The 18,437-nt window shown below is 43.0% G+C and overlaps 1 protein-coding gene across 1 annotated transcript in view; it reads right to left on the bottom strand.

The window, feature by feature from the left end:
• Positions 1-18,437, bottom strand: part of Itga8 (integrin, alpha 8) — a 165,319-nt gene that overhangs the window by 22,396 nt on the left and 124,486 nt on the right. Inside the window, exons 24-27 of the mRNA XM_013014739.1 lie at positions 17,903-18,008; positions 14,541-14,699; positions 3,062-3,190; positions 133-246 (exon numbers count right to left, since the gene is read on the bottom strand). Of these exons, the coding sequence (XP_012870193.1) occupies positions 133-246; positions 3,062-3,190; positions 14,541-14,699; positions 17,903-18,008 (508 nt within the window). The remainder of the gene's footprint in view (positions 1-132; positions 247-3,061; positions 3,191-14,540; positions 14,700-17,902; positions 18,009-18,437) is intronic.

The following is an 18,437-nucleotide window of genomic DNA, read 5'->3' as shown; positions in this document are numbered from 1 at the left end:
TGCGGCCTTGAAGTGAAACTCCAATACTGCTTCAGTAAGTAATTAAGTGAATGAGTAAATAAATGGCTTCTGGCTGAGCTTTTGAGAAGAGGTTCTGGGTGAGCAGCGTGTGGTGCGTGCAATCCTTCTTACCTGGAGGAAGGTATGGGCCCAGAGTCGAGATCTGATCTTTAGGACTGCACTTTCTCCTCCTCCTAGTCGTCCCACTGAACAAGAGATTTGCAAACACTCGATATTTGTGCAGTTCTGAAAAACAGAACAACAGTGGCCACAAGTCAGGGTCTTCAAACAGTCCCAGGGAATAAAAAGGAAGTCAGTTTATTTATGCTTTGTTTCTTCAGAAGTCAGTGCCTTATATGCAAGTTTGATATAGTTTATTTAATGTAAAGGAAGAATAAATTAAGCTGGGCATGGGGTTTCTTGCTTGTAATTCCTGCTTGTAATTGCTAGATTGGCCTGGGCAAAAAGCTAGAGACCCTATCCGAAGAGCAGACTAAAAGCAAAAGAATTGTGTGGGCTGGGAAGGTGGCTCAGTGGTAGAGCGCTTGCCTTGCATGCATGAGGTCCTGGGTTCCATTCCTCAGTACCACATAAGCAAAAAGAAAAAAGCCAGAAGTGGTGCTGTGGCTCAAGTGGTGGAGCGCTAGCCTTGAGCTGAAGAGCTGAGGGACAGCGCCCAGGCCAAGAGTTCAAGCCCCACGATCAGACCCCCCCAAAAAAAAGAATTGTGTGTATGTGTATGTGTGTGTGTGTGTGTGTGTGTGTGTGTGTAGGGGGGTGAGCATGGCTTAAATGGTAGAGCACTTTCTAAGCAAGTGCCAAGAGCTGAGTTCAAAACTCTAGTGCCAACAAAAAAATCCAAAACAAACAAATGAACAACCTAATCAAAAGCATAGCTTAGTGATGATGAATAGATCTTAAATCCAGCATGTGCCTGGATTCATATAAGTGCCTTCCTTAGGACTCAAATCATCTTCCTTCAGGAGCTACTGGCCTTTCTGCTTCATTGGAAGACACTTCTTACAGACAGTAACCACGTCTGTTGCTGAATTGAGCAGGTCTGCAGCAGAAACCCCAGAGTCTGTGTAACCTCGGTGACTCAAAGTTGGTGACCCAGGTAGAAACATTAGTTCCAAAATATTCCTTTCTATGTCAGCCTCCTTCCTGTTGTAGAACAAGTCCTTCTGAGAGTACTGCAGTCAGCTGTTCTTAAACTGTCCAGCGGTTTTCCTTTGTGTCAGGTAACTTTTAATTCATGAACTACATGAATTACTGGAAAGAATTCATTAGGATGACATTCGACCTACCAAATCCTATTTTCTGATTCTGGTATGGAAACATCAGAATCCAGATAAGTTGTTTTGCACAGAAAATGCTTTTCTAATTGTGCTGGAGAGAGAGTCATACAAGAAGTTTTCTTGAAAGAGTAAAATTGATGGGAGAGGAGTGGAGAGATTAGGTGAAGTAAGGAGAGACGAGAAAAGGAGGGATGAGATAAGTGGAGAAGAGAGATGAGAAGAGAGAAGAAAGGAGAGGAGGAAAGGGAAGAGAGAAGAGGAGAAAGGGGAAGAGGGGAGGAGAGATGAGAAGAGGAGAGAAGAGGGGAAAGGAGGAAGGCGAAAGGAGAAGACAGAGGAGAAGAGAAAGAAAAGGGAGGAGAGGGGAGGAGAAAGAGAAGAGAGGTGAGAAGGGATAAAATGGGAAGAAAGGAAGAAAGGAGAGAGGGGAGGGGCGAGGAGAGGGCAAAGGAGGAGAGGGGAGAAGGGAGGGAAAGAGAAGAAAGAGGAGAGGCGAGGAAAGGAGAGGAGAAGAGAAAAGAAAGGAGAAAGGAGAGAAGGCTGCAGATAGAAGAGCTGCCCATGAGAAATTCTAAGACATGGATTGTCCAAGGTAGGCGAGAAAGTTTGTGGGGAAGCCAGGGGATGCAAATAGCTTGAGGATGAGGCCAACAGTATCAAATGCTGAAGAGAAGTCAAGAAAGACAAGGTCACTGTAAGCTGAGCAGGGAAAGGGGACACTGAATCGTTTGGAGAGGAGGAAGGACATGGGGTCGACAATGAGGAAGCCAGCAGGGACCCAAGATGAGGAAGGCCAGGGATGTTCTTAGATGGAGGAGAATTATACTTCCATGTTAGAGATGCAAATTGAGAATTATGATCTCCAAACAGGATGCTGGCATTTGGCACTTCCAAATTCCTAATCAGTAATGTGATTCACTAGGTTGTTTTCAATCAAACTGTGGGAGGTCTTACTAAGCTTTGGCTTTCAGAATAACTTTGCATAATCATTCCCTATCCCAGAGCTGCCTTGACTCCAAGATGTAGGAGGTAGGGAGAGGGTGTAGGGATTGGAGTTTTTGAGCCATTAAGAGGAAAAGAAGATAAAACAGCAGTTAAAAAATCAGAGGTGGAAATCAAGTATTACCTTGAACAGCCAGGTACATTTCTGGGATATCTAGAAGTTAAAAATGTCTCGGGAGGTAAAGATTGGGGGATCAAGGCCAATCTAGGCTAAAAGAAGGTTTTGGAAACTCCATTTCAACCAATGGCTGGGTTCAAGTGGTGTGTGCCTGCCCATCCCCAGTGACATGGAGAAACAGAAATAGGAGGATCACAGTCCAGACCAGGATAAAAACATAAAGCGAGACCCTCCTTGAAAATAACCAACACCCAAAGTAGCCAGTGATGCGACTCCAAAGCATAAGGCATTGAGTTCTCTTCAAAGCCACTGGCTCAGGGCCTGTGGTGGCTGACCAACTAGTCCTTTAGGCTTCAGAAATGGGCTAATACCACACTTGGTGTTTTCACCTCTCATTGTCTGAAGTAGCCGCCATCCATGATTTAAGGGGAGCCAAAAGGGTCATCACCACAAACGCTCCTCAATCCTCATTGGACATCCATTTTCCTTTCTTGCCATGTGTCCCCCTCCCAAATTCTCAGGCAGATCTGGGCATCAGAAGAGACCGAAAAGCCAGCTTGAAGTGCGCACCATGGTTGTGGCGCGGGTATTGCATCGCATGCCATTGTTCACCCCGGGTTCTGTGCCCATGGGGACCACTCACCAGGACCTTGGCGGGGCTCTGTCTGTGGAGCGGGGCTGAGGGCACCTCCCGCTTCCGGATGAGATGAGGGATGGTAGAGTTTCGCAAGAAGGCGCTGAGTTCTGGGGTGTCCTCGGGGGAGGCGGCGGGCTGCAAGCAGGGAACAGGAGAGTCACACACGGTTCCTTCACTGTGGTCACCTTGTCGTGGGTGTGAACGCTAGGCCATTTCCCACCAGTGGAATTGGAGCCACGCGAGAGTGCAAGGGAAGCTCAGAAGCAGCCCGTCCCTTCTCCAGTGTAAGGATCAGAGACGAAGCAGAACGAGGCCGCCATCAACCCACAGCATCAGCATGGGGTGCTGGCTTTTCAGGTACGAGCTATATACTTCTAGCCCTTTCCTTTCATTCTTCAGTGGGGCTGGAATAAGTGGAGGGATTTTGTGGGTAGGGATGATAGATCCTGAGGTAGCAGGAAAGTGGGGGACCAGCCCAAGGCTGCATCCCCAATCTTGTGCTGAGGAGACAATCAGGGCTTGCCTAAAATATGTCTTGTGCATGATGAAGATCGATTTCTGTCACAGGTGTATGTGTGTGTGTGTACATGGTGTGTGTGTGTGTGTGTGCATGCACGCGCAAGCATTCTAAAACGTGATTTTTATTTCAAATCTCAGGCTTCATTCTGGGGACATCTGATGGCTGAACAAACTATTTGAAGAGTTCTAGTTAATCCCACACAAAAGCCTATTTATATCATTTTATCTTGTTTTTGATGAGCACTAAGGTTTGAACTCAGGGCTTTGTTTTCTAGGCAGAACTATCACTGGAGTCATGTCCCCAGCCATTTTAGTTTAGTTTTTTGTTGTTGTTTCTTTTAAGAAACGGTCTTACATCTTTGGTTGGGAACAGCCTCTGAATGACCTACCTAGACCTCCAAAGTCGCTGTGGTTACAAATGCATGACAACATGTCTGGCCTATGCCTTGAGCTGGGGTTCTTGCTAACTCCTGTCAAAGATGGCTTTGTACCATGAGTCTTCTTGCCTTCTCCTAAGAAGCTGTGATTACAGATTGGTCCACCATGCCTAGCACTATCCATATTATTTAAACCAGGGATGTTGGGAAAACATTTTTTTTCTGCCAAGGGCTATTTGGGTATTTATATTAACATTTTTTGTGGCCATATGCATAGCAATACAAGAAGAGTAAATGAGAAAGAAGGAAGTGGAGCTAGCAAGTTCAATTTGGAAATAAATGGAAGGGTCAGGTCTTGAAAGAGGACACAGGGTCAAATTTTCGGCTCCCTGTTTGTTTTGACAATGGAGGAAATGTAAGTAAGTTTACTGGAGCCAGGGAAGGAACCATTAGAGAGGGAGAGGTTGAAGTCAGGAAATTGGGCGGGGGGGTGGGATTTGACTTTGGATGTGGAAGACTAATTGTCATTCTTCTGAAAGTGTTGGCACGTAGTTGGGGATGGGAGAGAGATGGTTTGCAGGTGTGTGAAGTGGAGCAGGGTCATGATGTGATGGGGAAATGGATTGCTTGAACATGCTCTTGTTGTAGGTCACCTATTATTAACATGAAAGGGAACAATTAGGAAGCACAAGGAGAATAGTGAAGGTTTAGAGAAACAGGAAGAGAGTGTGAGGGACAGATTTCCCAGTGACACCACCTGTCCATGAGTACTTCCTCTGTTAATCCATAATGGTACCACCAAGTCAGGGGCACAGGAGCCAGACTGTGAAACTAGTCATGGCTGAGATGTTCAGGGCTTGGACTGGAAGGATATATTTATTAGAGACATGAAGTTAAGGAATCTTGTAAAGAATGACTGAAGTAACATATCCTGGATTTCAGGACTGTTGGAAAAGGAAGCATTCATAGTAAAGAAGGAAAGGTTTAGGGAAGAAGGGAAGTGAGAACACTATAAAAAATAAGAGAATGACATGATGGATACGATGCTGACTCAAGTATTTTGGAAGTAGGGAACTTAGAGGAAATGTTAAGCCCAGTAGCTGAAGGACTGGGAAGTAAAGTTTGTTGAAGTGAAGTGAGATCTTGGGCAATCTGATTTCTGGAAAATTCCAGTGCAGTGGCCATAAGCAGGCCCTCTGAAGAGGACAAATTAGAGTTGCTCAACGGGGAGGCATGGATGTCTCCAAGCACTTTTAGAGCACATGCCTACCAAGGTCATGAGTTCAAATCTCATGATTGCCAAAAATAAAAAACTTACTGGAACAATGATAAGAGGTATAGACTTTATTTTCTAAGACAGAAATTTGAGCTTAGCAAAATGGAACTTGTGGGGATCTCAGATTTTTCATGTGTGTTCTATCATATGCTTACTCTGTGTGTGTGTGTGTGTGTGTGTGTGTGTGTGTGTGTGTGTATGTGTGTGTATGTGTGTGTGTGTGTATATGCTTTCTATTTTTTTTTGTTTATTTTGAGACAAGGCTTTACTATGTGGTCTGGGTGGTCTTTGAAACTCAGAAACATTTGCCTCAGTCTCCCCAGTGCTGGGATTATAGACCTGTACCACCATGCCTAATTTCTATTTATTTATTTATTTATTTATTTTGTCGGTGGTGGGACTTGAACTCTGGGTCTGGGCACTGTCCTTGTGCTCTTCAGCTCAGTCTAGTGCTCTACCACTTGAGCCACAGTGCCATTTCTGGTTTTCTAGTGGTTTATTGGTGATAAGAGTCTCATGGACTTTTCTGCATAGGCTGGCTTTGAACCATGATCCTCAGAGCTCAGCCTCTGGAGTAGCTAGAATTATAGGCAAGAGCCACTGGCGCCTGACTGATTTCTATTTTTGTAGATTATTGATAGCTATGCTACAGAGGTTAGCTCTATAGTTAACCAAAGTACGGAGAAAAGTGTTAGAACTATGGAGCTGGGCATCAGTGGCTCAGGCCTGTAATCCTAGCTACTCAGAAGACTGAGATCTGAGGATCACAATTCAAAGCCAGCCCAGGCAGGAAAGTCCGTTAGACTCTTATCTCCAATAAATCACCAGAAAACTCGAAGTGGTGCTGGGGCTCAAGTGGTAAAGCTCTCGCCTTGAGGGGAAAGGTGCAGGGATAGCGCCCAGGCCCAGAGTTCAAGCCCTACGACTGACCCCCCCCCCCAAAAAAAAAGAACTATGGAATAATTTGTTCCTCTTAAGTTACAGTTTATGATTAATATTAGTATTGGTATTATAAGACAACTGCCCAAAGACAAGAACTTCTATGTGGGGTCATCAGCTGCAGCCTATGTTTCAAATAAAGGACACTTTCTGTGGAGATAGCTTTGTTAACAAATATCCACAAGTAGTCTCTCAATAAACACTGGACTTTGAACCAGAGAGTGAGTCCACTGCAAAGAAGGGGTTGATAGAGCACAATTCTTTTTGAAATACTATTTTGCAAGTAGAAGAATGCCATTTTGTTTTATATTGTATTTTATCTTTTTGGCTAGTACTAGGGTTTGAACTCAAGGCTTCACATCCAGAGTTCATCTTGCTTGATCAGCTGGTGCTCTACCACTTGAGCCATGCCTCCAGCCCTGCAATTTGCCTTTTGTGGAGACACAGACTTTTTTGCTTGTGCTGAGTTTGAAATTCAATCCTCCAGGTATCAGCCTCGTGAGTAGCCAGGGTTTTAGGCGTATGGCCACTAGTGCCTGGCTGGAAGGCCTCTTTAAATACCACAGTCAAAAGGGCTCCAAAAAGCTTACAACAAAAGTTTTCTCAAGTAGCATTCCAGAAATTATTTTAAAAAGCACAAGGCAGAAAGCATGGAAGAAGTTATCCAAGAAATGTCAACAACAGTTCAAGTCCGTTGTCTAGATGAACATTGGGAGACTATTGAATAGTTGGTCATGACCCACAGGCCACGTGAACACCAGTGGAATGAAGAAGCTTAGCCTGGAACTCTGGGCATCCATGTTTGACAGATATGCAAACCAGAGCATGGATGTGCTCAAGGCTTTGAGAAGCTAGCAGTGGTAAGCCTTGAAGCCTCATCCTCAAGAGAAATGAAAATGGCTTCTTTCTGCAATAAGGAAATAATTGTCAGTAAAGATGTTTCATCCTCCAGCTGCTACTCAGAATTTGACCCCAACAAAAGTTTTCTCTTGGCATAACTCTTTACCAAGCTCCTTATTCTGGTATAGGGTTAAATCTATGGATTAAAGGAGCTAGTGCAGCCACAGTGTGTGTTGCAGTTGGAAAAGCCACATGGGAAGGAAGGGGCTGGGGGAAAAGAAATCTAAGAGCAGCCAGGATCCAAGGAAAAGCAATGCAGACTCAATCATTTTTGTGATGTGTTTTTGGATTTCAGGTATTCCTAGCACACAAGAAACAGCAAACTATTCGCAAGGACTTCTTTGTCTATAATTAAATCTAAGTGGAGACAAGCCCAGGGGATTGACTACCATATAATTAGGACTTTAAAGGGTCAGGATTTGTGGGGAGAGGAAAACCCTACTTTTTATTTTTATACTTCATGCAACATATAACTAGAAGGATCCATTTACTTCATTCTTGGTACTGAAGCCATTTATTTTTTGGTGCTGGTCCTAGGACTTGAACTCAGGGCCTAGCTATTTTCCCCTCTGCTCAAGGCTAGCACTCTACCTTTGATCCATAGCACCACTTCCTGGATATAAGAATGTTGTAGGTTTTCCTGTCGCAGCTGGCTACAAACCATGGTCCTCATATCTCAGTCTCCTGAGTAGCTAGGATTACATATGTGAGACACCAGCACTCAGAGTTATTTAAGCTTTTATGAGTCTTTGGACCTTGTGATTTTACACTGTAAGGTATAAATGGGATTGACTGTCTTGGAGCCCTGTTCAGGAAGTGGAAGTTGTTGAGCTGTAGGAACTTACTGGAGGCTTGATTGGCCTGGGCTATATAAAGAGACACCATTTACAACTAATCAATTAAATATATACACACATATATATGTATGTGTGCCTGTGTAGGAGGGAAGAAAGGAAGGAGGGAGGGAGAGAGAGAGAATGAGTAAGAATGCTGTTTAGAAACTGACAAATGTCCATGTGGTTTGAATTAATGAGAACCAGTAGACAGGCAGTTAGAAAAGAAAGTGCTCTTAAGGATAAGACAAGTATGCAAATTTGCCAAGCCACTGTCTACAGGCCCACTTGGTTCTAAAAAAAACAATGATTTTCAGGACCGACATCCTTGACAAAGGAACTGATTTTGTGTTTTGCTGCCCATGGTTGTGCAATTTGGACTTCTGTGGGATCAGTCCTGTGGAGGAGAGGAAGAGATGCTATGGCGATCTCCTGGTTTTCATGCTGTACTGATATGCGCTTCCTAGTCCAGGCCCTGGCCTAGTCTACACAGGTTTTACACCAGGATTCTTCTTTCTTGAAATTAGTTCTAGACTGTGTCCTGTGATCTCAAAGCTGGTTACATGTGAGCATCATGGTCTTCTTCTTTGAGACACAGTCTCACACTGAAGAAACCTTTTTTCTTCGCATCACACACTTGGCTGTGTATTACCAAGCCTTGCCAATTGCAAAACAAGTCTTTTACTCTTTATTAAACTTTTGGTTCCTAAGTTGGGTTTCCTTTTCCAACCTCGTCTTATCGAAAGATTGTAGCCTGTTTGAAGGACTCTCCAAACCTCAGGATAAAGTCTACGAAAATAACAAAATTGATCATTATTCTACTGTCTTCAGTGTAGTTGAGAAATACTTTAAAATTTCTATTCCAAGGAGGATCTGGAACAAATTAGATTTAATGGATTGGTCTGAATGCTACAGACAGTTGAATGCTGGCACAGTGTGGTAGGTGGTAGAATGTGTAGAAATTGGCTACACTAAAAATCCTCTCCTTCGAACCCAGAGCATGCTGCCCAGAGTAAAACCTTTCACAGGTGTCTGCCTATGTCCGGAAGGTGGGAGAAGATGGTTGTCAAACCAGAGAAGGTAGCAGCCATCATGGTGGAACAGAAGCCCAAAGGCAGCAACATTGTCTTTGGCAGGCCAAAGTGAAAGGAGGGGAGAAATGACCTCAGTAGGTCTTGATTTCCTCAGCTGGGAAAATGAGGGTGAGTGTGTCTCTCCCATCGTCTGAACTCTCGTTCCTACCCAGGCTTCTGCCTTCCCTCAGATCTGAGGATTGGACAATGTGATCAAAGGAAGTTGAACGAATCCCCAGGAAGCCCATGATGAGGTGGGCTCTTAAATATAAAAACATGTGCTCATGTCTGCCTGTGTGGTCATTCTTGCCCCACCCTAGCTTAGTGACTGATGATGCTTTGTGTTTGCACCAGAATTGGGGTGGATGTGAGTAAGAGTGTTTGCTCACTATTTCCCAAAGAAGCCACAGGTAAGAATGATCAAATGGTGGCTCACAAAACAGTCACTGTCCCCTCCTTCGACCTAGAGACATTAGGGTCATTTATTGGAACAATTAAATGATATCCTTTTCTGTTATGAAAACCAAACCATGTTATGGTCAGACTTATCAGCCTTTGAGGCTTGTGTGAGAAGACATCGAGGTCTATGTTGCATTTGGAACACATCATCAGTTTGTAGACGGGTTGGATTTCAGGAGGGTTTGGGCTAGATGCTTGGCACATAGAATGTATTTCTCTTTAGAAATGGTATTTTAAATGGTAGCTCAGTTTCTCAAGCCAGTCCACAAAATCCTACTTAAGCCTCAAAATAGTTTTGATGCCATAAAACTGTGTATTTGTAACAAAAAAAATATCCAGGGCTGTGGCCAGCAGTGATTAAAAAAATACATTGTTTTCAGTCCATGATTTCCAATGCTGATATTTAGGTAAGAGTAGGTCTAAGGAGAGGGAAATGAAAGTGCGTGTGGAAGCTTTGTAGAGCCTCTAAGGAGATACCAGGGCCATTCCACAAACTTTGGAGTTGATGACACTAGTTTCTTGGAATGGGTGGACTAGCAAATGCTTCTAAGGAAATCTGGATAGTTCCCTTTTCATAAACTCGCTCTTCCCTCCTCCTCCCTCCTTCTATTCCTCCCTCCCCCTCCCTTACTCCCTTTCTCCTTCCTTGCTTGCTTCCTACTTCTCTCCATCCATCCATCCATCCATCTTTTCCTTTCCTCTCTCCTTTTCTTTTTAAAGAAATCTATGTGTGTGAGAAAGCCAGGCATGGTGGTCCATGCCTATAATCCCAGTACTTTGGAATCAGAGATGGGAAGATTTTTGAATCCAACCTGAACTACATACTAAGATCCTGTTTCCAACAAAACCCCAAACCAAACGAAACCAAACCTAAACAAAGTTAAAAAAAATCTGTAAGAGGGCTGGGAGGAGGCAGCGGAGGAGGAAATTCTTTTCAGTCAGTGGTGAGCAAAATGAGAACACACAGAGGAGGAAAAGGTTGACTAGAAAAACGTGTCTGCATCAAAGAGAAAGAGATTTAGCTGAAAGGAGCTTGTCTGCCTAGCTGCGGAGGAAGACGTGGTAGAGCTGTGAAAACACCTTCACTTCAGAAACTTGCCTTGGGGTTCTCTATGACAGGCCCAGGATGAGTCTGGGATCTTTGGGGAGCTTATCCAGTGGGGTCCTGATCATCTTCCAGAAGGTAGAAGGATTTGTGGGAAGTGGGATGTCTTAAGACGCAGATGTTTAGTCTCTTCCCCCAAATAGCAGGACAAATGGTCAGACTAATACAGCATGCCTGCAACTGGGTAATCTATAAAGGAAAATTTAGTTTAGCTCATGGTTCAGGGAGCTGGCATTTCCAGGAGCATGGAGCTGTTACCAGCTTCATGGTGGAAGGACAGAAGGGGTCAATATGGACAGAGAGGAAGGAAGAGAGTGTCTCACAAGCCAAAGTCCTTTCTGTCACAAACTGCTCCTGCAGTGCTTTACCCCTCCAAGGGGAACGCCCTCACTCACTCTTGTTAGAATGGTATAATCCATTGCTGAGGGTGCAGCCTCTTGACCCAAACATCCCTTAAAGTTCCCACAGTTCCTCAATACAGCTACTACACTGGAAGCCAGATTTCAACGTGAGTTTTGGAGAGGGTGCACCAGCCCCAAACCATAGGAAAAACAGCGAGAAGTTGTACCTTAGTCCATTGTTTGGATTAAGCAAGATTGAATACTGAGATTTAGTGAATTCCTTTAACAAATATTTTTCTGTTCTCTATTCCTTTTATTAAACCTAGTTGTGCTCTCTGCTTTTAAATATAACCCAGAAATCAGTCTTGAGGCAAGTATTTAAATTTGATAATGTAGTTAAAAATCATTAGACCTATGGTGTTGGATTACTGTTTTTCACCAATTTCGAATTCTTGTTTAAGACAGAACATTCTCTAGGAAGAAATATGATTACAAGGAAGTTAATAATAACTTCAAGACATTATTTAATGTCTTAAGAGGAAGGTATTTTTCAAGTACTCTTAATTGTTTATAGCAGTGACATAAAATACACTGAATTTTGATCTCTTAAAAAATCTATTAATAAGCTGGGTGCCAGTGGTTCATGCCTATAATTCTAGCTACTCAGGAGGCTGAGATCTGAGGATTGTGGTTCAAAGCCAGCCTGGGTAAAAAGTCCCTATGAGACTATCATCTACAATTAACCACTCAAACACTGGAAGTGGCTGTGGCTCAAGTGGTAGAGTGCTAGCCTTGAGCACAAAGAAGCTCAGGGACAGCACCAAGGCCCTGAGTTCAAGCGCCACAACCAACCCCCAAAAATCGATTCATAGCTGGGTACTAGTGGCTCATGCATATAATCCTAGCTACTCAAGAGGTTGAGGACTATGATTTGAAACCAGCCTCTACACAAAAGTCTTTAAGACTCCATCTGCACTTAATCAGCAAAATGCCAGAACAGAAACATGGCTCAAATGCCATGAACAAGAAAGTCTAGTGAGAGTGGAAGATCCTGAGGTCAAGCCATTGTACCAGCATGCATGTATGCATAACCCTCCCTCCCTTTATTAATAAAAAAAGTCTTTTAGGGGCTGTCTTGATGGCATACATCTGTAATTCCAGGTATTTGGGAGGCGGAAGAAAGAGGATTGTTGTTTGAGGCTGGCCAGGCAAGAGCATGAGACCTTATCCAAAAAACAAACTAAAAGCAAAAGGATTGTAGGCATGGCCCAAGGGGGAGAGTGCTTGTTAGAAAGTGTGGGATTCTCGGGTTGGGAAGGTGGCTCAGTGGTAGAGCGCTTGCCTTGCATGCATGAGGCCCTGGGTTCGATTCCTCAGCACCACATAAGCAAAAAAAGAAAAAAGCCGGAAGTGGCGCTGTAGCTCAAGTGGTAGAGTGCTAGCCTTGAGCTGAAGAGCTGAGGGACAGCGCTCAGGCCCAGAGTTCAGGACCCACGACCGGAACCCCCCACCCCCCAAAAAAAAGAAAGTGCGGGATTCTCAACAAAAAAGCAAAACAAATCAAACCAAACCCAAAACAAAAGTCCTTTCAAAACAAGTTCTTTAGACTTTCTGGGGCACAGATCAAATATAGTAAAAGTACTTTGAAAAAAAATCTGTAACTAATGCCTTTTCTATTTTTCTCCAAATTTAGAATTTCAAGAATTCGTAGATTGTTCTAATAAGATATTTTAGAGAGTTGTTGTTTCATCATATAACCAAATCTTATTTTCAGTTTTCTCTTTACAGCGAAAGTGTAAGTGTGTATTAAGGAATAAATGGGTAGCAGAGAATGGAGTGTTTTTAGCCTATACTGCCTCTTTAGTTTGCATGAGTCTGTCAACATTTCAGAAAAGTTATCATGAGTACTCTCCCAGTCACTATAAATGATTGCTAAATTGACTCAAAGAAAAAAACAACAACTCACAACCAACATGGTATACACCAAACAAGTTACATAATATATACAAACATATGTAAACGGTGTCAGATATAAATTAAACATTACACTCAAAAGCAGCGAGAAGCCTCCTGCGCGATTGCGGGCTTTCAGGATCTGTGTGTAAAATAGCACGCAGCATGTCACATACTGAACATTTAAGATTTGAATTATTGACGTGTTCTACATTAACACTCAGAGACCTTATTTTATAATTAAGTTGCTGTCATTGAAGATGCTGAAATCATTTCAATGAAGGGCAAAGAAAGAAGAAACTGGGGTGGAGGAAGTACAGGAAGGAAGTCTTCGAAATGATTTTTTATGGACTACAAGTGGCTTTATTTATTGCTTCCCTCAGAAGAAGGACACTGGTGCCCAGTAAACCCTTTACTATTGAGGCTTCTTTGATTCTTTCTGTCTCTGAACAGAGTTGTGCCTCTGTGCGTGGGGTGAGAAAAGAGAGCCTTTCAGAGTGAGTAATGACCAGGGCAGAGCAGACCTGTGGCCGCATGGTCTAGTCAGTACTTCAGGAAATCTGACCTTATACCAGGGACACTGTGTTCTTGTAGATAGTGGGACAGTGCTCTTCGTAAATGAGCTTGTCCTCTCAGGAAAACATCTGATTGTGTTTATTTTCCTACAGATGTGACATTTTTGAGAGCTCATTCCCTTCTTTCCTTCTCGGAAGAAAATGGAGCCAAATTTGGATATTAATTAACTAATTAATTCATTTGGCACATGGCTATCCTAATACCACTTGAGCAATACCTCCAGTTCTGACTTTTTCTTTGCTGGTTAAGCAGAGACAAGAATGTCTTGGATTTGTGTGGCCAGCTTCGTTTAGAATCTCGATATTTGGATCTCAGCCTCCTGAGTAGCTATGATGACAGGCAGGAACTCCTGGCACTGGGCTGTTAGAGCTTATTTTGAGGATCAGGTTCAGACCATGATCCTCCTATCTCTACCTTTGGAATAGCTGGGATTACAGGTGTACACATGATGTCTGATAAACTTTGGATCTTAATCTATATGGAATTGGCCTTTTGTGGACACATAAGCTTTTTGTTCATGAACACTGGCAGTGTGAATAAGAGAGGGAAATGGGTAGAGGAGCAGTTCTCAGCCCTCCTCTGCCTGTATTTGAACAGGCATCGCGTTGACTAGAATGTATTGAGCAGTCTGAGAACTACTGCCTTGGACTTCTCTGCATTTGGTTTCCTGCCATGGGGCTCTGACCATTGCAATCTGGGGCCTTGCAATGACCTTGGCTAATTCTCACATTTTACCGCTTGCTACTGACAGCAGGTGGAAGAACCCATTTTGGCAATGATCCTTCTGTCTTTGGGTGATATACCACAAAGCCCTTGAAAATAGCATTCTGTATGAGCTCCTCCAACTATGGCCTACCTACTGATGATTTGGTTGAGCTGCTAGTCAAATAATTTATAAACACCTACCAGTTGAAATAAGTCAGTGACTGGTGACTGTGAACGATCAACCAAGGGCATTTAAGTTTTCTAGATTATGAGATTTTCAATTAGGCTTGGCACTTCGTAAGACGTAAAGCTCTGATCAGAGATCCTTCGATCAACATAGAACAGCTTATTTTGTTTTCAACAAGACCCCGTTTTAATTGTTTTTCCTTCCCATGAAAGACAAAGCTACTGATGAGACCAGACTCCCACCTTGATATCCTGTGGGTTGATATCAGGATTTGTTTGACATCGTAGCGGCCCCAGAGTTTGAAGATGGAAAATGTAGAGAAGAAACTCAGCCCTCGCGGAGAATGGCCAGCCCACCTCCAGGACAGTGTCACTGATGGCGCTCGGCCCAATATTGTGTAGCTGCAAGCAAGGGACATACTATGAAATGAAACAGCATGAGTCAGGGAGATGAAACCCAACTCCACATAAAGCAAAGAAAGAGCCAGCAAGAAAGAGCACAGGGGCCACTCTGGAAGCCCGATGTGCTGGTGTTCATAGAGAAAACACTTTTAATCTAGAACCCCAGGTGGAGATTCCACAGATTGAATATCCCTTATCTGGAAATGTTTTGGATTCTAGATTTTGGAATATTTTCACCATAAGATACCATGATGAAGAACGATAATGAGGGCTACCTATCTTGGGGGAAGATATGTTGGGAATGGGACTAAGCACAAAAATGTGTCAAAGCAAAAACATAGATCAGTGCTCTGCATATATGTTAGCCTAAAGGAAATCTTAGGATTTTTTTTTTTTTTGCAGTTGTGGGGCCTGAACTCTGGGCCTGGGCACTGTCCCTCGGCTCTTTAGCTCAAGGCTAGCGCTCTACCACTTGAGTCACAGCACTACTTGTGGCTTTTTCTGCTTATGTGGTGCTGAGGAATCGAACCCAGGACCTCATGCATGCAAGGCAAGCATTCTACCACTGAGCCACCTTCCCAGCCCTCTTTTGATTTTTTTTAGTGTGCTCGTATTTGTCTATCACTCACTCATGACATGAGATCAGGTGTGGAATTTTCCACTTACTGTCAGTGCTCAAAAAGGTGTGAAGCCCATGTTGGTTTTTTCAGAGGAGGGAAATTCAACCTGCACAAACCATGTCTGATCATTGTAATGTTTACCTTGCATTTCTATGAATGCTATGGTAGCACTAGAAATGCAATCTTAATTATGTGCTCTCAAAACTTAGAGATTCTTTATGCTGAAATCTGTTCCTCTTGCCTGACTACTGACTTGTCAATTGCAACCATATGTGACAAACTCTCTTTCACCCTCTGGGAAAAACAGCCATTCATCAAGTGCCAGGGCTGCTCTGAGTGAGCCTTCCAAAGCATAGCAACTTCTGTTTCAATCAGCAAATCCCAATGAAAGAAAGCCCACATCTCTTAAGGAGGTGAGAGCTTTGCAAATCCATAGATCTCATGCTCAGAGGGTGCAAAACATCTTGTCCAAAACACTAAGCATATTTAAATTTGTTGTGGATTTAGAAATCGACTTTCACGTTAGCAGGGACCTTCTTTTCTCCACAGTTCTGACAATGATCATGATCTATAAAACAACATGTTATTGTTTTTGCTTATTAGATACACTAGATAACTCACATGATCAGAAAGGGAGAGAATGCCATTCATTGATACAGTATATTTTAGGACAGGAGATTAGCATGTAAGAAGCACTGGACGATTGCTTTGGCATTACTGGTAATTGCTGTTGACTTTTATGATTTATGCATGCTAAGATTAGGAGCCCAGCTATGATGAAAATGGTTTTGAGTCTGAATGTGGTAAAAGCTTTCAAGTTTTATCAGTCTTGAGCAGCAACTGGGTGCACACGAGTTTAATAAATTACCTTGACATTTTAAAATTATTCCAGTGAGGCTCTTGGTCTGAGGGCCATCAGGATTAGACTATTCACTTCTTTTGGTATCAAACGAGTGGAAGGCAAAGCTTTGATTGGCCATGGCTTCTGAATCTCAGCTTTTGGTTGGATAGATGACAGGGCATTACATGCTAATGCTACCCCAAGTGCTGACCCTTTTTTTTCCCCCAAGTATGGAAACAACTCATTGGTTCAGAAATAGTTTCATTGTTAACCCGAGAGAACATTCTTCATGTCCTTTGCAGCTTTAGATGGAAGTCACGTTAGAAATTATTCGATCAGTTATACAGGGCAGGAAGAGAAGAGGCCTCGATCAGCATATGTGTCAACACTTGAGTCATGCCTCAAGTTCTTTTAGTTTTTCCTATAGAGTCTCATGCTTGTGCCTCATGCTGTGATTCTTCTGTCTCCACCTCCTGAGTAACTAGGACAACAGGTATGGACCACCATGACTAGTTTGCATTTGAGGGGCTAGCTAACTTTTGCCCAGGCTGACCTTGAATTACCATCCACCTGTCTCTGTCACCCAAGTAGCTTGAAAATTCGTTGGTTTTTGACTTAAAACAACAACCCTAAATGTAGCTGAGCATCAGTGGTTCATGCCTGTAATTCTAGCTATTCAGGAAGCTGATCTGAGGACTGTGGTGAATTCTGTAAGTTTCTTATTGCCAATGAACTGCCAGAAAGCTGTAAGTGGAGCTGTGGCTGGAATGATACCCTTGAGCAATAAAGCTAAGAGACAGCACTTAAGTCTCAAGTTCAAGCTGCAGGACAAACAAAACAATCATATACGTGCATATATAACTATATATTATTGAATATATATAATATATATCATATATATGCATATATATCAATAAGTCTTTCCTCCATTCACAATTTCATACTTGAAATAGGAAAAGAATATTGTGTACAACATTGTGTTGCAATTTGTCCCTGAAAGTATTTAACTACACAATGGAGTATCCCAATCTCAGAGCAAGATACACATTTCTCATGTGGGTTATGTGAATAAAAATGAAAATTATTCTTATCTGCCACATACCCATCTTATTCGTTCTTTGTACATTTTTCAGTGAAATTATTTAGTGGCTAATTTATAAAATCTCGGCTGCTTCTAATGAGTGTCCCTCAGTTTAAGAGATGGATGAGTTTTTAAAGATAAATAAAAATGCAGTGAAATCTGGGGAGCTAGTTGTTTCTATACACAGCTCTCCAAATATTGAATAGTGAGCATTAAAGAAAGAAGAACAGGGTTGGGAATGTGGTTTAGTGGTAGAGTGCTTGCCTAGCATGCATGAAAGCCTGGGTTCAATTCCTCAGTACCCCGTAAACAAAACAAGCTGGAAGTGGGGCTGTGGCTCAAGTGGTAGAGAGCTAGCCTTGAGCAAAAGAAGCTCAAAGGACAGTGCCCAGGCCCTGAGTTCAAGCCCCAGAACTGCGGAAAGAAAAGAAAAACAATTACTAGGCAAGAAGTCTCTGACCATTGAAGGGCTCTCTTACAAGAAGCAGTGACCTATCTGTGGTCCTTTAACAGGAACCCACCTCACATGGGGGTCCAACAGCCCAAGGGCACAAATCAAGGCAGTAGATAATGCCTGGATCTTGCGTTAGGATCCTTAGAAATGCCATGCACTGTTTCTTAGTAAAGGGCATACGAATGAAACTCCATAGAAGACAGCTACCTCATAAATGTGTTCCACCAACGGTCCAACTTCCTCTTCTTTGCGGGGCTCCATTTCCGGCACCCAGTTATGAATGGGCAGAACAATCTGCGGAGGATGGGAAACGCTGGAATATGGAAGGTTGTATTAGTGTCTGTGGATGGTCAGGTCAGCAATACTTCACTAAGGTACAGTACGTTGAGAGCAGAAGAAACTCAGAATACTCAATTTACTCAGAAGATATACTTTATGTGGAAAAACACTGAGATATTCAGCAAAATGCTTAACATACAGTGGACCATCTGAATCCTCCACTGCAGTAGGCTACGTGGATGATCTCTAGTCTAGAGATCAACCTTTTGCTAGTAGGGGGCAAAGCAAAGAGCATTCTTGAGATTAGAAGAACACACACCACACACCTTCCCTCCCTCCCTCCCTCCCTCCCTTTTTTCCTTCCTTCCTTCCTTTCTTCCTTCCTTCCTTCCTTCCTTCCTTCCTTCCTTCCTTCCTTCCTTCCTTCCTCCTTCCTTCCTTCCTTCCTTCCTTCCTTCCTTCC

The sequence above is a fragment of the Dipodomys ordii genome, unplaced genomic scaffold (genome assembly GCF_000151885.1).
Source record: "Dipodomys ordii isolate 6190 unplaced genomic scaffold, Dord_2.0 Scaffold24, whole genome shotgun sequence".
NCBI lineage: Eukaryota > Metazoa > Chordata > Mammalia > Rodentia > Heteromyidae > Dipodomys > Dipodomys ordii.
This window is presented reverse-complemented; position numbering and strand designations above follow the sequence as displayed.